At 47.9% G+C, this 22,840-nt stretch overlaps 1 protein-coding gene across 3 annotated transcripts in view; it reads right to left on the bottom strand.

Annotated features, from left to right (window-relative positions):
- SHISA6 (shisa family member 6) overlaps positions 1-22,840 on the bottom strand; it is a 275,499-nt gene that overhangs the window by 142,578 nt on the left and 110,081 nt on the right. For 2 of the 3 annotated variants that reach the window (XM_047834052.1, XM_047834054.1), the window contains exon 3: positions 1,978-2,073. The exons of the other annotated variant lie outside the window; for it this stretch is intronic. In XM_047834052.1, coding sequence (XP_047690008.1) covers positions 1,978-2,073 — 96 coding nt within the window. The remainder of the gene's footprint in view (positions 1-1,977; positions 2,074-22,840) is intronic. 3 annotated transcript variants of the gene reach the window in all.

Genomic DNA, 22,840 nt, shown 5'->3' with positions numbered 1-22,840 from the left:
GGTGGGAAACCACTGCAGCTGAAAAGCCTTGGTAAGAGTTGCCGTGTTCTGTTGGAAAAACTCAGATTTGGGGGCACCTGGGTGGCTCGGTCGGTTAAGCGTCCGACTTCGGCTCAGGTCGTGATCTCTCACAGCTCGTGGGTTCGAGCCCCGCGTCGGGCTCTGTGCTGACAGCTCAGAGCCTGGAGCCTGTTTCGGATTCTGTCTCTGTGTCTCTCTGCCCCTCCCCTGCTCACACCCTGTCTCTCTCTCTCTCTCTCTAATATAAATAAACATTAAGAAAAAGAAAGAAAGAAAAATTCATATTTGTAGCTTTGAAGTAGGAGTGCAGTAGTCAACCCCCAAAATGGCCCCCAGGGATCCCTGTGTGGCTCCCCCACCCCCACCCCGCCATCTGTAATAAAGCTGACTTGTGTAAGCAAGAAGATATTGAGAAGATGACAGAATGTAACCCACAGGCTTGGTGTCATAATAGACACGCGGACTTCTTTCTTTCTTTTTCTTGGATCGCCCACTCTGGGGAAGCCCGGCCACCATGTTGTCAGGACACACAAGGTAGCCCATGGAGAGAACGTCACGGGGAGGAACTGAGGCCTCCTGCCAACAGCCAGTGCGATGTGCATGAACGATTCTGGAAGCAGGTCCTTCCACCCCGGTCAAGCTTTCGGATGAGGTAGCCCCTTGCTGCAACGTCGCCAGGAACCTCGTGAGAGACGCCCACCCCAGAAGCATTCAGTTCAGCTGCCCCCGAATTCGAGACCCGCTGAAGCTACGGGACATGATACGTGTTTGCTATTGTCTTAAAACGCTACATTTCAGATGTGTTCGTTTCACAGCGATAGGTAATTATCGCCAAGCAGATGACGTGGGGGCTGGCCGTCCTAGGTTTGAGCCGATATGGGTAGGACTAGGATGATGTCTTTCATCCGTTAACCGTGCAGCCCCACCGCCCTTCTGGTCCCAGTTTGATTCTGCGACTTTGAGTAGCCACAAATGCCACCTGTATCCTCAATAAACTTTATTTAGACACAAAGAGACACAACAGAAAATACATACACAGATACAGATTTGTTTGTTTGGTTTTTTTTTTTTTTTCTCTACAGGGTGAACAAACATCACACAGGGAATTTAAAAAGTCGTTGCATGGAATGTACGAAAAACTCGCGAAGTTCCTTGTTCGCTCACACTTAAAAGAGACACATATTGCGGAGGAAGACAGGGATCGTTCCATCCCTACAACAGAATTCACAGTTGGTCTATAACAGTACACAGGTGTCAGGAAGGTAATCGGAGGAGTCAGGGATTCAGTTATTTGATAGGACAGAATGCTCACAACACTAGGAGGGCTCTGTTTAAACAAAAGACAGAATCGAGGACTCCATACACCCCCCCCTCCCACCCCCGGACAGATGCTCTGCAAGCTGTCGGCTAGGTCATAAAGCAGCTCAGCAGAAATGCCACGTTAGCGTTCCTCTGGAGGTCGGAAGGGCTGCGTGACCTCTACCTTTGTGTCCACACCACAGAGAGATTGTGTACAGAGACACATGTAGGACACAGCAACTCTCGCCATGCACGCTGGCTTAGAAACCCACGGTGCGGACCGTTGACATACATCGGTTTATAAAATGTGGCTTTACAAAGGAAAAGGAGGAAGAACCAAGAGGAGAACACGCTTCGCATCTGCCAGCAAGGTTTCTCGCCACTCTGCCTGCGGTCCCTCCCGCCGGGGGGACGGGGCAGGGGCGGGCTGGGGGGGGGGGTCGTCTCTTGCAAGTCTATGGGCCCTCTAAAAGTCACACCTGGGACCTGCCTTCCCGTCAGAAGCCACATATGTCACCAGGCCACGCTGCAAGGGGAACCCCCCTCAACTTATTCCTGTCCCGGAACGTTAGCCTCCTCCACCGTCACCTTCCCATTTCAGCTCGGGGCTCCCCTAGGCAACCTCTGTATTTTAGTAAAAAATGGTTTCCACTGTACCCTTCGTGTGTCCTCTTCCTAACGTGACAAATCCAGATGAGATGAAGTTATGGAGATCGGGTCCTCCACTTCGGTGGGTATCCTTCCCATAATGTCCTGCAAGAAGACGGGGCACAGTTACCTGGTGCACCCATGGGCACCCGCCGCTGCAGCTCCCCCAGAGGCAGAGAGGAAGTTCATTTCCGAGCCAGCAGCTGAGTCAGAAGGGAGCAGCCGTCAAGGAGAAATACGTATATCATTTTATAAACACGTATATCATGTAATATATATACAGTGTATATAAAAAGTATATAGATCAAGTATATACACACATATGTGTGTGTATATATATACACCCGCGTGTACATATATACATACAATTGTGTATATACACATATATATGTATATTATATGCGTATATACACATAAGTGTGTGTGTGTGTGTGTATATATATATACATATATATATATGTATATATATATATATATACATACACGCAATTGCACAACAAAGACAACAATTCTGGGAAGGTTACATGGAAAACAGAGTGGGGGGGAAAGGAACAGGTGGCTAGATTTTGGCATTTCTGACCGAGCGCACCAGAACATCAGTCTATTTGCCCGACCATCGTCACCTCTGTCCCACTTCCCTCTTTCTCCATCTCGCCTTAGTCATTGGTTTCCTCTCTTTCCGAAGCATGGAGGCATGGGGCTGTCTGGTGGGGACAGCTCTCTGTATGTGCCTCTGCTTATAAGTCCCATCACATCCTAAGGAACTACAGTCTCACGGCTTAGGAGAGAACCAGAATGGTGGTTGTAAAACACTGGGAAAATATTTACTGCTTTCCCCTCTTGACTTTTCTGCAATAAGATCTTATTCTGTGCCAGCCCCACGTGCCCATCTACCTGCGGGGCTGGACCGAGGAAAGGTCGGGGCGGGCTCAGACCCTGGGCGAAGAAATCCACAGAGAAAGAGAGATACATTCCTCTTCTGACATTCAAAACACGATTTCACAAATGTTCTTGAAACGCAGGTGTTGTAAAGAAAGAAAGCACTCCGTAAATGCCATCCTGAGGTATATACACAGGAAAATGGAGAAAAGCCACATTTTTGTCGTATTTGTACAAGAGTGCATTAAAAACTGTACCTGGAATTGACACAATGTGCAGAAGTACCTAAGACGTAATGGTAAGTTCAAAAGCGGACAGAAAATGCTATATTAAATATGACCACAGTGCTGTAAAAAATTCAAACCAGCGCATTAAAAAAAACTGAAAGAAAACACATCCGATACTCACAACTGCCCTCAGATCATTGGAACTTGAGTCTTACTTCTCTCCTTTCAACGTTTCCATATTTTCCAAGTTTTTCCCCCCTTTAGTAAGTAGGTCAGTTTTAGAATACAACTAGGTAAAATAAATTTCTTTAAATTTTTTTTTCAACATGTATTTATTTTGGGGACAGAGAGAGACAGAGCATGAACGGGCGAGGGGCAGAGAGAGGGGGAGACACAGAATCGGAAACAGGCTCCAGGCTCCGAGCCATCAGCCCAGAGCCCGACGCGGGGCTCGAACTCATGGACCGCGAGATCGTGACCTGGCTGAAGTCGGACGCTTAACCGACTGCGCCACCCAGGCGCCCCGGTAAAATAAATTTCTAATGAAAAAGCTGCATAGTAATTGTAAAGACAACCCAAATCACATTTTTTCTTAAGAGGGCACCCTCAATTAGCAGATCTCAAACCTAGGTGCATGCTGGAACCATCTGGAAGCTTTCAAGAATGCAAATGTCAGACACAACTCCAGGGGTTCTGATTCCGTTGGTGAGGGTCTGGGCTTACAAACTCTGAGAGCCACTGTCTCAGCCCCTCAGGAACTTAAGAGAATCTTGCCACCATTTCTGCGATGCCCTCCACTCTGGAATAGATACTCATCCCTCAGGGTCCACAGCCTCCCAAAAGGAGCTCTCTCGCTGTAAAATACTGCGGTCACAACCCAGAATTTGATAGAATGGGAGCTGGGCTAAGAGGCTTCAAGCTATGTCACAGCTCCAGAAACCAGCCTCTAGTACCTGGAGAAATGCATCCTCATCAGGGATCAGCGGGGAGGGGGTGTCTCGAAGGGTGAGCTGCAGGGAGGGAGGGAACCCTGTCCTGTAACAAGGCCACTTTCTCCCCAACCCCACCCCCACCCCCAAGCAATGACAGGGCAGGAAAAGGAAGTAACAATTCAGAACGGTCATAAATTTGGACCTCATTAATTCAGAACCTGCGATACATCCTGCAGAATTGGGGCTGGCATATTTTTGTGCTCTTTTATAAATAAAATTTTTGATAAACAAATCAATACTGGGGAAGATAGAACATAAACAGTGCGTGTGCTACTTACAAATCATTTCTTATCTGTCAGCTGGAACGAGGTCCCTTGGGACTGAGCGGTGCCCTAGCACTTTGGGGCTCTGCTGGTTTAACGAGCAAGTTTTCTGATCACCTACTATGCACCAGGCAGAGAGACAGAGCCTCTGAAAACACGGTGTCAGGGTTTCGGGAAGGGGGCGGGGGTTGACATCATAGCAGCGAATGCTTTGTAGTAAAGCCAGACCGGAGGTAGATAACGAGGCCAACGCAGGCACCCAGTTTCTCCCACCACAAACCACATGTTCCCTCCATCATGCACACCTGGCTTCATCTACTCCCCGCAAGAGCCTTGTGGAAAAGTCACGTTCCCAAGGTCACGGAGCTAGTTAGCGGGAAATCCTGACTCCCCACGCTCCCACCTTTGTACAAGTCTGACACGAGCCACCTCACCTGGTGGTCTGAATGGTCACAACTGTGCCGCTGTGACTCTTCCCTGAGACTGGAACCCAATGGAAACACTAACTCAGGAGCAGTCTACCTGGCGATGAGTGAGTTCATAGAAGTTGGAGTTCAGGTTCCAACAAGCTTCAGTACGGAGGCTTGGCGTTGGGTAGAGAAAAGAAATGGTGAGGGGTCAGGACCAAGAGCAGGTGACAGGAGTCACGAATTCTATGGGCAAATCGGTTTGGAAAATATTATGTGAAATGAAAAGTAACCATGGAAACCAAGGCTAGGGACCAGTCAATGAGCACCCACGTCTCCAGGGAACCCTTACATTTTTCAAAGGTATCTCTCAGGACGCATGTTGGGAAAGAAAGCAGCCAGTGACACGGAGTTGGAGAAGACAAGGTGAGAGCTTCAGCTTTTGTTGGAGCTGCGGTCTTCAAACTTGAGCACAGCAAGCTCACAGGGCGGTACCCAGATTGCTGGGCCCCAGCCCCAGAATTCCTGACTTACTAGGGTCAGAGGTAAGTTCATGTCTGACAAGTTCTCAAGTGATGCTGATGATGGCCGCAGGTCCAGGGACCACACTTTATGAACCACCGTGTTAGAACTACCGACGGGTCCAGCTTGAGCTGGGTACAGGGCCAATGTTGGGGGAGGTGGGGTCAAGGTCTGGAATGCCTTACATTTTGTGTCCCTTCGAGAGGAACAAATAGTTTTAGCATGAACAAGGGTAGCATGATGGGAAGAACAATCGGTAAACGCACTGCTCTCTCCGCCATCACCACATCTGGAAGTCCAAAGCCACAGGGACAGCACTGAGGTTCAAGTTCAACTGTCCCTCTGGCAGGAGGCAGGTGGAAACTAAAGAGAGACCTGGGGCAGGGTTCCTGGAGTCGTGCAATGGTGGTGACTCCGGTAAGGAAGTGACTCTGAGTAACTAGAGGGAAAGCTTCTTTGTGAAGGAGATTTGCCGCAAGAAACAGGAGGGGGAAATGAGGTAACATCTGAATGGTGATTTCAGTAAGATGTGACAGCAGTCTGCATCTGTGAAATTGGACCAACAGCCAAGGGAGGGAAAGAAACTGAGCAGGACGGCTTGCCTGGGCTGTAAATACAGCCAACAGAGCCGTCCTGAAGGAGACCAGTCAAGTAAAGTCAAGGGCACTCGGTGGGGAGGAGGACAGAGAGACAGCAATGCTGGGAGAGGACAGACAGACAGGACAACTCCAGGAGTTTCCATCGATGCCCCACAGTATTCCCAGAAGAGACACAGAAGGGATCATTCAGAAGCAATGATTAAAAGTTAATAGATTTTCGTTTTCCTGAGCAGATGGCAAGACTTCAGTCTTTAGATCAAAAGACAAAAGGCAAGATCAAGCATCACACTATATATGAGAAGGGACCAAAGTCCAGATATACTCTAGCGAAATGGCTTTCAAAAAAATAAAGGAGGGGCACCTGGGTGGCTCAGTCAGCTGAGCGTCTGACTTCGGCTCAGGTCATGATCTCACGGCTCATGGGTTCCAGCCCCACATCAAGCTCTGAGCTGACGACACAGAGCCTGCTTTAGATTTTCTGTCTTCCTCTCTCTCTGCCCCTCCCCCACTCGTTCTCTCTCTCTCTCTCTCTCTCTCTCTCTCTCTCTCTCAAATAAACATTTAAAATTAAAAAATAAATAAATAAATGGGGCACCTGGGTGGCCCAGTAGGTTGAGCATCTGATTTCGGCTCAGGTCATGATCTCGCGGTTCGTGAGTTCAAGCCCCACGTTGGGCTCTGTGCTGACAGCTCAGAGCCTGGAGCCTGCTTCGGATTCTGTGTCTCCCTCTCTCTGCCCCTCCCCCACTCACGCTCTATCTCTCTCTCTCTCTCAAAAATGCATAAACATTAAAAAACTTAAAAAAATAAAGGAAAAAAATGAATAAATAAGTTAATTAAAATTTTAAAAAATAAAGGAAGGGGCGCCTGGGTGGCGCAGTCGGTTAAGCGTCCTACTTCAGCCAGGTCACGATCTCGCGGTCCGTGAGTTCGAGCCCCGCATCGGGCTCTGGGCTGATGGCTCAGAGCCTGGAGCCTGTTTCCGATTCTGTGTCTCCCTCTCTCTCTGCCCCTCGCCCGTTCATGCTCTGTCTCTCTCTGTCCCAAAAATAAATAAACGTTGAAAAAAAAATTTAAAAAAAAATAAAGGAAAATATCATCTTTATAAAACACTTGAAAAAGTGGGGGAGGGGAAGTGAGGCAAACTTTTGAAGAATTTTGAGACTTTTATTTCCATAGAGACAGACACTGTTCACGGAAGAACACATACTCTGGACCAGGCTCACAAGTTCAAACCTCTCTGTCTGTTTTCTCAACCGCAAAAGAAAAACAGTAATGTTTGTTTCATCGGTTGTTGAGGAGATTAAATGAGGTAACATATATAAGGTGTTTAGAACAAGGCTAAGTTTGCTAATATTTTTCAGTAGAGATGTTTGGACTCCATTCCTCCAAAACTCATTGAAAATAATTAAAAGAAAAAAGAATAGAAAAAAAATTTCCACAAGGGAAAAAAATACCAGACTTTTCATTTACTAGAGGTGGAAAATACACATCCACAACCACATACAGAAATACAAAAAAAAGAGTTAAGTATCCGACTCTCGATTTAAGCTCAGGTCACGATCTCACAGTTCCTGAGTTGGAGCCCCCCCCATCAGGCTCAGTGCTGACAGCGTGGAGCCGGCCTGGGATTCTCTGTCTTCCTCTCTCTCTGCCCCTCCCCTGTTCATGTTCTCTCTGTCTCTCTCTGTCTCTCTCTCTCTCAAAATAAATAAGTAAACTTTAAAAGAAAAAGAGAGAAAGAAAAGGAAAGAGAAAAGAAAAATGAAAAGAAAAGAAAAGAATAAGAAAATCAATTCAAAGGGTACTAAAGGCCAAGGCATGAAAAACCAAACCTTAAATCTGCTAGAAAAGAATACTGGACAATCCGTTAATGATCACAAAGCAGGGAAGGATCTTGAAACAAGGAGAAAAAGGCACAGACTCAAGAGGAAACAAAGTGAGTGTTTTTAAGCCACGAAACATCAAAAAACTGTAAGCCAAAGGCTAGAAATATATATTTACGTGAATATCCAAGACTCCTAGAGAGCTTCACATTAATAAGAAGCTGAAAGAACCCAACAGAAAACGTAGCCTTAAGAGATGAATAGACAAGTCACAGCAGAGAAGACCCGAAGGGATGATACACACAGAGTGGCCTTCAATCTCACAAGTAATCAGGGAAATTCAAATTAAAGCCATAATGAGATAACATTTCATACCCAGCAGACTGGCAAAAATGAAAATGCCCAACGCAACCAACTCAGATAAGCAGGAACACGAACTCTTGGACATAATGCTTTGGAAAGAACTTTAGCAATGGCTAATAAAGTTGAAGATGGATATAGTGTAGAACCAGCAATGCCCCCTTTTGGTAGATAAATCCTCACACATGCGCATGAGGAGACAGGCAAGAGCCATGTTCATATTGGTATTGTTTGTAATAAAGACAGAACGGGGGCGCTGTCTATTCCTACCAAGAGAAAAAATGATAAATAATGGTATACTCATATGATGTAACCCTATTCGACAGGGCAAACGAAATGAACCAGAGCTCTAAGTAGCAAAGGTGGGGGGGGTTGTCAGTTCCTAATGTTGAGTACACTAAGCAAGCTGAGGAAAACCAGGATGCCATCATACGGGGAGAGTTATAAAACATGCAGTACAACACTCTATATTGTTTCAGGATATGTGCACATGTAGTGTCAATACAAGTACAAAGAGATTCAGGGAAATGATAAATACTTCAAAACAGATACTTCTGGAGGTAGGGAGTGGAATGTAATTGAGGAAGGAAGGGTATATGAGGTGCTTGTGTGTTTTAGTTCATATGCTGGGTAGTTGAGGACATAATTCACTGTTAAGTAATTATTGTTATTTTATTTGTTAGGTGATGGATGGAGGGATGGATGGATGGTTGGATGGATGGATGGATGGATGGGTGGGTGGGTGGATGAGAAAAGGAATAAGTGAATGAATGGAATGAATGTGTAGGTGAATAAGTGGATGGATGGATGGATGGATGGATGGATGGATGGATGGATGGATAGATGGATGGATAGATGGATGGATGGATGGATGGATGGATGGATGGATGGATAGATGGATGGATAGACGGATGGATGGATGGATAGATGGATGGATGGATGGATGCATGGATGGATGGATGCATGGATGGATGCATGGATGGATGGATGCATGGATGGATGGATGGACGGACAGACGGATGGATGGATGGATGGATGGGTATGTGGATGGATGGGTGGGTGGTTAGGCTGGTGGATGGATGGATGGGTGGATGAGAAAAGGAATAAGTGAATGAATGGAATGAATGTGTGGGTGAATAAGTGGATGGATAGATGGATGGCTGGATGGATAGATAGCTAGGTTTTGGTTAAGTACCTGTAGCCCAAGTATTTTATTCACCACCAAATTATCCTTCAACAATAAAGGAAACAGAGTCTCCAGTTTTAAGAACTCAGAGACTACAAGCCCCACAAATTCTCCTTGGGGGAAGGGGCAAGATACGTGATGATGAAATCCATCAAGCAAGAAGCAAAACTACAGAATTCCTAAAAGCAAGGATGTATTTATTTATAATCTTCAAACAGTACCCAAATCCCAAAAGCCATGAAGAAGAGACTGGTCAATGGGATCACACACTTGTAACATTTCACAAATTGTCTTTATTGGCAGAAACAAAGTTAAGCGGTGCTGGATTGGCCCTGGAAAACCTGGCATGCAAACAGGGCAATAGAAGTACGTTATCATGATGCAACAAAACCGAAAGTAGCATCCGTGATCAGAGGAACAGCTCTCCACCTTTAGAGCCTGCTTGAAACGCACAGCACGCTCTCAGCACGGACAGGGAGCTGGTCTCTGAAAGGCCGAAATGGTGCCGGGCCCACTGTTGAACTTGTCTGTGGAAAAATACGACAGAGACAAAACCCAAAACACACGGCGAACGCTGGGAAGATATTCTTAATACATGTGAGACAGGACTTTTCCCTTTGTTTACAAAAAACAGCTCAATTGTCTCAATAATCATAACACCCTAGAAAAAAATGCACAGAGGATAGGAATAGGTAATTACATCCCCTGGGGAAAAAAAGAAGTCTTTTATTAAAAGGCCCCTGGATATGTAAAAGATATGATTAACCTTGAGTCATAATTAAGGAAATGCAAATCAAAATATGCAGGATCTTTCTTTCTAAGGGTGCCTGGGTGGCTCTGTCAGTTAGGCGTCTGACTTTGGCTCAGGTCATGATCTCACAGTTCGTGAGTTCGAGCCCCACGTCGGGCTCTGTGCTGACAGCTCAGAGCCTGGAGCTTGCTTCGGATTCTGTGTCTCCCTCTCTGTCCGTTCCTCCCCTGCTCTTGCTCTGTCTCTCTCCCTCTCAAAAATAAATAAACATTAATTTTTTTTAATATGCAGGATCTTTCTAAAAAATGAATCGATTCGGCAAAACGTAAGCATTGGATGACACCTGATGCCTGGACGACCGGCTCTCTCTAGCTGCTGGTGGAGGATGTCAATGAGTGTGCCTACTTGAAGGACAAGCCTTTGACCTGGCATCTCACTGCTACGAATTTACCCTACAAATATGTCTCCTGGGCTTCCCATTACATATGAACCAGGCCAGATAGTATGGCTTCAACTTCGGTAGTCCTGGCAACGGGCAGCGAATAATACTGGAATCCATGCATCCAGTGGAATACTATACAGCTGTTATAAAGAGGCATCTCTGTGCGTACAGAGGCGGGAAGACCTCCAAGATAAAATTTAAAAATAAAAATAAAAACAAAAAGCAAGGAGTAGAGCAATGTTGTAGTAGGATCCTTTTTATATACACAACAACGAAAATAATGCAGCGAGGGTATGTAGAGACCCATCACAAGTAGGATGTTTTATACAAACGGTCCTTTTGTCTGGACATAATGATGCCCGCAAACGACAACAACCTCCTTTTCTTTCGGGAGAGGTCCTGGGATGAAGATGGGGAGGTGTTTACCTTTGAAAGATTTATCACTTTCTTTACTGTTTGAACTTTCTAAACACATACCATGCATTATTTTCTTATTTTTGTACTATTTACAGAGTTTCTCTGGGCTTAGGGAGTGCGATCATGGGCCCGTCTTTGTTCGTCTCTTTGTACTTCTTTATGTGGGGGATAAAAACTCTAATAAATGTCATTTTATAAAAAGAACTACAAGGGCCAGGAAGTGAGAGGGGCCACTTCTCCCTGTGTAAATGACAAGGCATTTATCAAACACAGATCCTAATACCCACCCGGCCAGAGGGTAGGAAGGATTAGAGGAAATCCCAGGTATAAACCGTTTCACCTAATACTCTGCACCAATAAGCCTCGGTAAATGGGAGCTGCTGTTCACATAAAGGCTCAAGTCTTTCCTTCTTCCCATGCAGGTAACTCAAGGGTCCTCTTATGGTGCCCCAAGCTGACCTCAGGCCAGAAAGAGTCAAGAGCAAAAGACCTTGGGCTTTGCTATCCTGCCTGATGGCTCTTCCCCAGAGAAACCCCAAAGCTCCTTCCTGCTCCCCAGAGCTCTCACCCGTGTCTCCACAACGGGGAGTGGGCTGGCAGCCAGGAGGCCTGTGTTCCTCCACGCAGTCACTTTTTGTTGAGCGGATGAGGCAGTTCTGAGCTCATTCTGCCAAGGTAAACTGGGGGCAGGCCAGGTCTAATTGCACATTGTACTGACAATGACTATTTACTAGTCTAACAATCTCGAGAGACTAGCTACTGGGAATGCTTTATTTTATGTGTCAATTCTAGGGCTTGCTCACACAAGCACAGGGGGAGTCTGTGCAGTTAGCAGAGCTGTTGGCAAATACTGTGGCGATGCCACAGATCTGCCCTCTGGCGTCTTCCCTCTGCAGACTCCACAGCTGGGAGAGCTGGGGATGGTCACCAGGTGCATAGCCCTCCCGGTGGAGGCCATGTGTCCCCAGCCGTGAGGGCTCAGGGTAAGCAATCCCAGGCTGTCTGGGGAACTGCCTTGCCCAATACTCTCATGTGACAAAGAAGGAGACAGAACCCCAGAGACGTTGAGTAGAGGCCTTCTCAAGGTCACACAGGTTGATGGTTTGGGAACCCGGACCCTGAACTCTTGACTTTCAAGATGGGGCTCTCCATCCTATCATTCTGCTCGAGGACAGCAGAGTCTCTCATCAGATACAGAAGGTCAGGATCACAAGCAGGGTGGGGTTGGCGCCGGGGGTGGGGGGGTGGGGCGCATAATCTAGAATACATTTTGATAACCGTCGCACCAGGGGCAAATTCTCCAGAAAGTCATTCCTAAACCAACCCCTTTCCATTCAAATCAATGTCCCCCGAACCACAGGTTTGTTGGTTTGAATTTAAGAAAACTGGTACTTTGTGTTTGAAACCAAAACGGACAAACAAAAATACAAAGATGTACTCTCTAAAGGTCTCCGGCTGTGGTCAAGGGCACACTCTAGGTCAACCTCATCCTCTGCAAGAGGGGAGCTCTGCTGTGGTCTCCTGTATATTATACAGGCTTTGGGGTAAGGTTTCTTGTTTCAGAGAGCATTATGTGGCTCAAAAATAAACGTCCGAGACCACACCTCTAGTGCATCCTAATTATTTACCAAGGGGAGGAGAGAGAGAGAGGATGACTTGATGGTGACATTAATCTTGGGATATTTTAGGAGGAGGGCTAAATCCTCCCCCTCTCCCCCTGCCATTGAGATAGAATCAGGGAACGTTACAGCTGAAGGACTGTTCAAGGGCATCTCTTCTAGCCTTGATATTTGCAGATGAGGAAACTGGAACTGGGAAGCAAAAGCAGACAGTCCAAGGTCATTGGCTGCCGGCTGTGACTGAACACCCCATCTTCTCACAGAAGAGCTTTCCCTAATGCACCAAGGAGCCCACAGCCTCCTCCATGCCCGAGGAAACAGTGCAGAGGTTGGTTTCTATTTCAGGGGACCCCAGCGCGCCATTTATCTTCTCCTCAGATGTGCTGGCTGTAATCCCCTTGGAAAGATGCCCAGAGTCGAACCAAATTCCCGTCTCTGTGATCCCCATTTCGGTTCTGGCTCATTCCTGAGAGCAGGACCCTGGCCAAGAGTCCTGAAGAGAATCTGAATGGATGCAAGGATGCAGGCTGTTTCCACAAAGAGGGAAGACTCGCCTTGGCTCCCAAGCCTGAGGACTTGTGGGGAGGGGTCGATTAAGAAATCTGTGAATTGCTCAAGTCCCCTCTTGTTATGGCCTTGCAGACTGACAGTGGGGTAGCCCATGGGGCACCTGAGACCTCCTTTCCTGTTTCTTGACCTCTTATCTCCTAAAACACACACACACACACACACACACACACACACACACACACACACTGAGGAGCACCTGGGGGGCTCAGTTGATGAAGTGACCGACTCCTGGTTTCGGCTCAGGTCATGATTTCGTGGTTTGTGAGTTCAAGCCCCACGATGGACAACTCCAGGCTGATGGTGCAGAGCCTGCTTGGGATTCCCTCTCTCTCCCTCCCTCTCTCTGCCCTTCCCCGCTCATGCTCTCTCTCTCTCAACATAAATAAATAAAACTTTTAAAAATTCTTTAAAAGAAAAAAAATAGGAGATGGAAGAATTTTAGAGGCTGTCATCTTTTTTCTTTTTTCTTTTTTTTTTTTTTAGGCTTGAACTCCTAATGGGAAGGCCATTTAGTTTGTGGACTATGGAACATCCTTGAGAAGTGATCAATGAGAGAAGGTTCACATTCAAACCCAGGGCTTTGGCACGTTGATTTGGGATAGGCGTTTGTTGCCACGCTGAGTAATGCAGCGTGGCAAAATAGGAGGTGAGAAGCCCAACAGTGAGTTTTAGGCATAGGGTGCGGTGTCGCCTCGGAGTTTATGGAATTAACGTCACACGCAGACGTCTCCTTCCGTGGGCAAAGCCAGACTGCCCACTCCAGGTCCCAGGGAAAGACACGGGGGAGCCAGGATTGTTCCGGGCAGGGTGGGGACAGGACTGGGAGCTGGATGTACTCTGATCGGTCTCCAGTCTCCCCTCACGGCAGGTTTGGGGGCGGGGGGGTGGGCCGCACTCCTGAGAAGAAAACAGAAAGCTAGGGGAGGGGCACGCATGGGAAACCATCCACATGACCGTCCCCCAACACGGCACCCTCTTGGGGGTGAGCTCCTGCCATTTCTCCCCTCTCAGAGCCACTCCTCCCAGGGACCGGGGGCTGAAACAGCTCATACGCAAGTCGCCAAGCACGGCTCTCATGTTCCCTTCTTCTCTGTTCGGTACAATGGCCTGTGGTCCACGCACCAGGGATGCACACTCTGCTTCTCCATCCCGTTCCTGCTAAGGGTGCGTCCCGGCCCGGGAGGGTCCCCTGGACCAGGGCCCCTCCCTCCCCTCTGCTCCTGGACACTTGGGTCACCTTCGTCCAGCGGGGGCAGGGGGCAGGCGGAGCAAGACCCTCCTCAGGGCTGCCGGCCTGAGTATCTTCCCCGCAGGCCCCACTCCTCCTGTGTGGGTCCCCAAGGCTGGACTCTGAAGGTGGCAGGTCCTCAACCTGACCTCTACGAATTGCATCAAGGGACCTCCGGGTAGTCCTGGCCAGGGGGAGGCAGCAGGAGAGAAGGGCAGGAGGAGGGAGGGATTATAATCAGGTCCCTCCATCACGGATGGGCTATCGAAGTTCCCCTCCAGACAACAGTCCTTCCTGCTCCCTCCCCCTCGTCCCCTCAGTCCGGCAGCGGACCAGTCTGCTGCTGTTAGCTTGTCCAAAACACCGTGCCGTTCCTTACAGTTTCCTTACCTTCTTCTTTTCAATAATGCTTTTGCTGCACTGTTCCCAAATTACCCCTCGTAAGAGCGCCACCTTACAAGGCCATCCTGCCGGCCTCCTACGCATACATCATCCACCGCCATCTTGGGCCTTCTTCCCTCCTTGGCCCGTTGGGATGCCATGGTCCACCCTTAACCACCGCCCCGGCCTCCGCCTCATCCGCTGTGCTCACCCCGCAGAACCACCAGCGGAGAGAGCCAAGCAGTGGCCGTGTAGCTGTGGGACTTCAGGCAAGTTACCTGAACCCTCACTTCCCACCTGTAAAAGGAGACGAACCAGTGCCCGATGAGGGTTCTGTGATACTCAAGTTAATACATACGTGTGGTATTTAAGACCTCGGGTGGATATTCTAAGTGCTCTCGATACATGGTGGCTGTTGCCTGACTCGGCAAAACAATGTCCGGGGCTCGGCTCCCTGTCTTATTAGCTGTGTGACTGAGGACAAGTCACTTAGCCTTCCAGCGGACTCATCTATAAGATGAGGAGAGGCTGGCTCATAGAGCAACTGAAAGGATTCAACGAATAAACACACGTAAGAGTTCAGAACAGTGCCTGGGGTACGTTCAACGCTATACGTCTGCTACTCTCGTGACCAGAATCTCTTAGCATGAATGACCCAAAGTCTCAAATGGTCCCTCAACCCTTTGGCGATTCTGCTCTCCTCCCTTGGAATGTTCACTCTTCCACGTTCCAGACGTATTTCATGGTGTCTCCTGGAACCTCCCACACCCGCTCCCCATACCCTCCAACTTGACCTTGCCTCATCCTTCAAGGAGAAATCGGAGCGGAAAGAAAGAAACTCTCATTTACAGGGAATCTTCCTTGCCAGTTGTTAACATCCACAACCCCCTACACCTTCTCACGGACTTACCTCCTGAAATCATCCCCCTCCTTCTGAATCACCAGTTTCTCTCCCTCAATGGGCACATTCACCTTGAACTTCTCAGAACACTACATACAACACTCTCCCTTGACCCTATGCCTCCCAGGCCAATCACTGCCCATTTCCCGCTATTTAGTAGTGGAGGAACCAGAAGAGTCTCGGGGTTGAGGGATCTTGCCACTATTCACGTATCCCATCGGTGGAGGACCTGGGGCTCAGAAAACACGTTTTTTATGGTTTAAAATAATAATAATAATAATAATAATAATAATAATAACGACACAATAAGACACCCCTACACACCCACCAGAGTGGCTAAAATTTAAAAAACTGGCCACAATAAGTGTTGCCAAGAATGTGAACCAAACTCTCACACGCTGCTGGTGGGGACAGGAAATGATAAACCACCTTGAAAAAACTCTTGGGTAGTTTCTCCTGAAGGTACAATATTTTTTCTCTCTACCTCCCGGCAGTTCCACACGCAGGTATTTACCCAAGAAGTTGAGAACAGATGAGAACAGGGTCCACGGCCGAACCCGCGCGAAGATTGTCCGCCGCGGCTCTACTTGAAAGAGTCATAAAGAAAACGAAATCATCCGAATGCCCGACAAGTGGAGCTGGAATGAATACATGGCGGAATATTCCTGAAAGGGATGCTACACAAGGTGATGAGTGTAGCAACACCGACGAGTCTCACAGAGATTATGTTAAATGAAAAGCCAGACCTACGAGAGTACATGTGGTGTGATTCCACTTATATGAAGGCCAAGACCACGTTCTTTTTAAAGACTCCAAGAGCACAGATGAAGCCATTTGGTAACAACTGAAGGCAGCAGGGCTGTGACTTCTGGGGGTAACTACAGACTGGGAAGGGGCCTAGGGAATCATAGGGGGTGAGGGAAATGTTCTGTGTTTTTTTTTTTAATGTTTATTTATTTTTGAGAGAGAGAGAGAGAGACAGAGTGGGAGCAGGGGTGGGGCAGAGAGAAAGAGGGAGAAGAGAGAGAGAGAGCAGGGAAGGGGCAGAGAGAGAGAGAGAGAGAGGGAGAGAGAATCCCACGCAGGCTCCTCATTATCAGTGCAGAGCCCGATGCAGGGCTCAAAATCACAAATTGTGAGATCACGACTCGGGCCAAAAGCCAGCGTGGGACGCTCAACCGACTGAGCCACCCAGGCGCCCCTAAACACCCATGCTTTTAACCTTGCATGAAACTCCCGTCTGTACCCCAATTATACCAACGCCACGAGGAGGCAACTGTTCTCAGTCTTCCAGTCCCCTAACTGCCTGTATTTAACTCCGTTTACAAACCCAAAGACCCTCCGAGCTGCAAGGGAACTTAAGAGACCCCCTCGTTAGAAACAAACAGACCCGGAAAGAGAAAGTGAGTCTGACGCCGCCCCTCTCCTCCCTCCAAGTACAGTTCACGTTCTTTCCTTTGCCCCACCACCGCCTGTCTCTGCCATGCCTCTGCAAGCAAGACTACTCACAGAGGTTTAGGATGTAGCTCTCGGAGAGCTGACCCTGCGATAATGAATGGCTCAGCGGGCTTCCTTCAAGGGGAGGGAAGGCACCTCGCGGCTGCACAGGAGGGGATGGAAAAGGGACCTGGCGTAAAGACTGGCGGAGGGGAAGAGGCTTCAGCTCGGCCTCTCATGAAGCTGTACCACGAGTCTGCTCTGGCCGCCTGGCGAGCAGTGAAGGAAAGAGGGCCACACCGTGCACGCCAGGAAGGAAGCAGAGTGCGTCCATCTCAGCAGCCGGCCCGAGGACACCGATTCCGCTAATAAACTCAGGGCAACAGTGAATATGAAATGAAAGGCCCACCACCCTTTCCAAAGGAGCGAGTTAAGTAAAAAGAAGTATTTCCACTGAAAGGGTTGTCAGGGGGTGCCTGGGTGGCTCGGTCGGTTAAACGTCCGACTTCGGCTCAGGTCACAATCTCACAGTTCACGAGTTCGAGCCCCGCGTCAGGCTCTGGGCTGATGGCTCGGAGCCTGGAGCCCGCTTCGGATTCTGGGTCTCCCTCTCTCTTTTCCTCCCCTACTCGCACTCTGTCTCTGTCTCTCAAAAATAAATAAACGTTAAAAAAAAATAAAAGAATGGAATGGATATATTTAAAGAAGAAGAAGAAGGAGGAGGAGGAGGAAGGGGAAGTCAGGTTAAACCCAGAAGAAATGGGATCAATCTCTACATTTAGGAGGCCCCTGACCCCAAAGGAAGGCCAGCTACGAATAAGACGGTCACCACCTCTAAGGTAGCACCTGACTACATGCTTTGCATAAAATCTCATTTAATGGAAACTCTGAAACAACCTCACAAAGGGTGCATTCATCATCCCCACGTGGCACTTAAGAAAAAGAAAATTTTCAATAATTTGTCCCAAACGGCACAGCTAGTTACATAACTAGGCAGGGTTGGAACAAAACATTCTTTTTACCCCAAAGCCTGCGGTCTTCCCGAGCCGTGTCGCGCTGCCGCGAGAAATAAAGATCTATTATATGGCAAGAGAGTGTAACGAGTGAAGGCCTCAGCAGGAAGGGGAGTAGAGGTCATGTTCGGAAGAACCGGGCCCCAGGGACTCGGACGTGGGGGTCGAGGATTTCATCTCGGCGGTGAGAAGTGGCAGTAAGGTTGTGTTCAAAAGTCCAGCCTCCTGTTGCCATCTGGCAACTGCCTCGCCACCCCGGTGGTCCCTCACATGTGGCTTGTGGTCCATTGTCCCCCATGAACTCTGGCTGGGTGCGGCCCGATCCCGTCTCTGTGACCCACAGCACTGCAAGCATTCACTACCGTTACTGGTGAGCACGCCTAATACCAGTTATAGACAGCAAGGACCAAGCTCCCAGATCAAGAGTCAGACGCTTAACCGACTGAGCCACCCAGATGCCCCTGTGTCCACATTCGAATAATCTCAAGGTCTGAGTCACGGGACTCCCTGCCTTATCAACACGCAGGGAAGCACTGAGTGGTTACGAGAGAGCCAACGAACAGGACGGGGCAAAAGGATCGGCAACATCTCCCCAAACCGCTGTCACCTCTCCGTTGCTACGAATATCCATCCAATCATCCCAGCTTTTCACTCTCTTGGAATCAAAATCTGTGCACGTGGACTTGAACGCCTATTCATCTAATTCACTCACTCAACAGGTGCCAGATGAGATGAACTTCGAGCCTCCCATCCTTCCCTGGGTGGATCCAGTTTTTCAGTGCTGTGACAGCTTAAAACAAAAAAGCCTCTAAGTTAAAGTCATCTTTATTGAAAAATAAGTAGGGGCGGGGGGGAGCGCCTGGGTGGCTCAGTCAGTTGAGCGTCCAACTTCAACTCAGGTCGTGATCTCGTTGTCCGTGAGTTCAAGCCCCATGTCGGGCTCTGTGCTGACAGCTCAGAGCCCGGAGCCTGCTTTGGATTGTGTCTCCCTCTCTCTCTGCCCCTCCCCCACTCATGCTCTGTCTCCCTCTCCCTCTCCTTCTCTGTCAAAAATAAATAACATTAAAAAAAAAAAAAAGAAGGCTAGTTCAGTTGGTGAAGTGTGCAAGGCTTGATCTCAGGGTTCTGAGTTCTAGCTCCACATTCGGGTGTAGAGTGAACTTGAAAATAAAGTCTTTGGGGCATTTGGGTGGCTCAGTCAGTTAAGCATCCGACTTTGGCTCAGGTCACGTGGTTCCTGACTTCAAGCCCCATGTTGGGCTCTGTGCTGACAGCTCGGAGCCTGGAATCCGCTTCAGATTCTGTCTCCCAATCTCCCTGCCCCTCCCTCGCTCACACCTTGTCTCTCTCTCTCTCTCTCTCTCTCTCTCTCTCTCTCCCTCTCTTGCTCTCTCAACAATAAATAGACATTAACATTTTTTAAATAAAATAAAATATTAAAAAACAGAAAAGAAAAATAAGTATATATAGTGCGCACATAAGATGTTCTGAAAATGTAAATTCTCTTCAAACTAATGTGTTTGTGATCTTAAAACCATTCAAATAAGAAGCTGCCTGTGGGAAATACAAAGCGGGCGCGTGGAGTCTGAAGTCTAGCTGGGAAAATTTAACAGAAGAGAAGAGGCAAGACCTTCTGAACTGAAAGAGAACTTGAACCAGATATTACGTAAGAGATAAAGCTACAATCGTTAAAACAGTGAGGTACCAACCTAAGAATAGCTAAACGGAACAGAATGGAACACCCGAGAGGGAGACGAGAGGGAGACCTTGGTAAGTGTTAAGGATTGAGGTTATGATAAGCAGGGCATCCGAATCAGTGGAGAAAAGAAACGAATCCACAAGAATGTGGATTATGTCCTTGGGATACAGCTTCTCCTCACACACATGTATCAGGATGTTGGCCCAGCCCATACCTCCTACAAGAACTGCGTGGACTTCCGAATAAAGGGCGCATCTGGAAAGTCTAGTTTCTCTTCTGTCACGTGACCCTCTCCCATTTCCTGACCAAGACTGATTGGGCCAGAAATCAAAAAACAGGGTTTGTTCTCAAGACTATTTAGGAGCATGTGGGTGGCCCAGTCATATTTCTTTAAATTTCTTTAATGCTTATTTATTTTTGAGACAGAGAGAGACAGAGCATGAGCAGGGGAGGGACAGAGAGAGAGGGAGACACAGAATCCGAAGCAGGATCCAGGCTCTGAGCGGTCAACACAGAGCCCGACGCGGGGCTCCAACTCGTGAACTACAAGATCATGACCTGAGCTGAAGTCAGACGCTTAGCTGACTGAGCCACCCAGGTGCCCCGTGGGGTGGCCCAGTCACTAAGCATCCAACTCTTGATCTCTGCTCAAGTCACGATCTCACAGTTCACGAGTTCGAGCCCTGACTCAGGCTCTGTGCTGACGGTGTGCTTGGAGCCTGCTTGGGTCCCTCCCTCTCTCTCTCTCTCTCTCTCTCTCTCTCTCTCTGCCCGTCTGCACTTGTGCTCACTCTCTCTCTCTCAAAAATAAATAAACCTTAAAAAAAAAAAAAGAATATTTAGGAGTGGGAAATATTCCAAAGTATTTAGACTCATAAAGTCGTACAGAGTTGGAACTAGAGTCCCTGTCAGGACACCTCAAAGCCACATGCAGCCCTTACCGTGTGTGAGCAGCAAACCCTGGTCTGGAGGGTGGAAGGCTTTTGCAGAGACAGAAGCCCCAAAGAGAAGATCTCTGCCCAGTTCCCAGCCACAAGACGTCCCTGTGCTATCGAATAAGCTTTCTCTTATTTGGGGTATTTTGATCTGCGTTTCTCATAAACACATTCTGAATAGAACATACACCACGTTTCAAACCACGTTCTAGGGATGGCCTAGAATTAAACATGAGGAAATGAGACTGTAAAAGAAACAGAAGGAGCTACCAACCCTGGCCGAGCAAGGCATGTCCAAACAGGAGAGCAAAAAAAAAAAAAAAAAAAAAAAAAGGAAAAGCCAGCGACAAAAGGAGGGACGAAGAGGTCAGATCGTATAAAAATTTTGAGCATCGTGTAGGGTGAAAATGACCGTGAACGTACTCCCATGTTCACAGGCTACTAGGCTTCCGTTTTGGAAGACGTGAACGTTCTGGAGATGCATGGCCAGAAGGGCTGCACGAGCACACGGATGGCCACGACCCTACCAAACTGTCCACTCAAAAACGGCCAAGAGAGTTGGGGCGCCTGGGTGGCGCAGTCGGTTAAGCGTCCGACTTCAGCCAGGTCACGATCTCGCGGTCCGGGAGTTCGAGCCCCACGTCGGGCTCTGGGCTGATGGCTCAGAGCCTGGAGCCTGTTTCCGATTCTGTGTCTCCCTCTCTCTCTGCCCCTCCCCCGTTCATGCTCTGTCTCTCTCTGTCCCAAAAACAAACAAACGTTGAAAAAAAAAATTTAAAAAAAATGGCCAAGAGAGTGAATTTTATGTTGTGCATAGATTACCGTAATTAACAATAATTTTGTAAACAGTTATTATCTTCAGCGTATATAAAAAAGCTCTTCTGGGGCCGCCTGGGTGGCGCAGTCGGTTAAGCGTCCGACTTCAGCCAGGTCACGATCTCGCGGTCCGGGAGTTCGAGCCCCGTGTCGGGCTCTGGGCTGATGGCTCAGAGCCTGGAGCCTGTTTCCGATTCTGTGTCTCCCTCTCTCTCTGCCCCTCCCCCGTTCATGCTCTGTCTCTCTCTGTCCCAAAAATAAATAAACGTTGAAAAAAAAATTAAAAAAAAAAAAAAAAAAAAGCTCTTCTGAATAAAGACGAGATGAGCTTCCTTAGGGGAAAAACAGGCTGCGGACATAAACAGGCAATTCAGAAGAGAAGACAAAAAATGGAATGATCTCTCTCTCTCTCTTTTTGGAAAGGTATCTCTTCAGGGTAATATGATGATATATAATAAGAGTCTTAAAACATGCACAGCTTGTGATTTAATAATTCCACTTAATAGCAATCTATCCAAGGGAAATAATTGCACACATAGCAGAGATTTATATGCCATGATTATTATCGCAGTATTATTTATAATAGGGTAAAATTAGAAACAAGCTAAATGTGATCAACAGGAAAACGGCGGAATAAATGATGTTCCTTCCAAGGCTGGGTGCCACACACTCATTCTCTGCTGTCTTCTGCAAAATCTTTCCACGCTGTGAAAGACTGTCAGGGAATCACATTAAGTGAGCGAAAGATTTATAATTAATATACAATGTGTTACATCTCTGTAAAAATGGGCGGCGGGCAGGGGAGACGCAGGGGAATTTGTAGGGATGAGGAGTAATTTTTCTGTGCTCTTCTGTGTTTTCCAAACTTTCTTTAATGGGCAGATACCTTTTTTTTTTTTTTTTTTTTTTTTTTAATGTGAGGGCATGGGCAGGGGAGGGGCAGAGAGAGAGGGAGACACAGAATCCAAAGCAGGCTCTGGGCTCTGAGCCGTCAGCACAGAGCCCGACGCGAGGCTTGACCCCACAAACCACGAGATCATGACCTGAGCCGAAGTTGGATGCTTAACTGACTGAGCCAGCCAGGCGCCCTTAACGAGCAGATATTTCTTTTACGATAAGAATATTCTGTGTTTAAGAAGGGGTGCATTCTGGTGGCTGGGGGTTACTGTGAAATGGTACCAAAAAGATAAATAAAAGGCATATTGCAAAACGCACACACAGCCTCCCTTTAGCAATGCGGGCCTCTACCTGTGCAGCCTCCCTGTTTCTTTCTTGTTTTTAATGTATTTATTTTGAGAGAGAGAGAGAGAGAGAGAGAGAGAGAGAGAGAGAGCAGGGCAGAGACAGAGGGAAGAGAGAGAGGGAATCCCAAGCAGGCTCGAAGCTGTCAGCACAGAGCCTG

The sequence above is a fragment of the Prionailurus viverrinus genome, chromosome E1 (assembly GCF_022837055.1).
Source record: "Prionailurus viverrinus isolate Anna chromosome E1, UM_Priviv_1.0, whole genome shotgun sequence".
Classification (NCBI taxonomy): Eukaryota; Metazoa; Chordata; class Mammalia; order Carnivora; family Felidae; genus Prionailurus; species Prionailurus viverrinus.
Note: the sequence above shows the minus strand (reverse complement) of the source record. Positions and strands in the feature narration are given on the sequence as shown.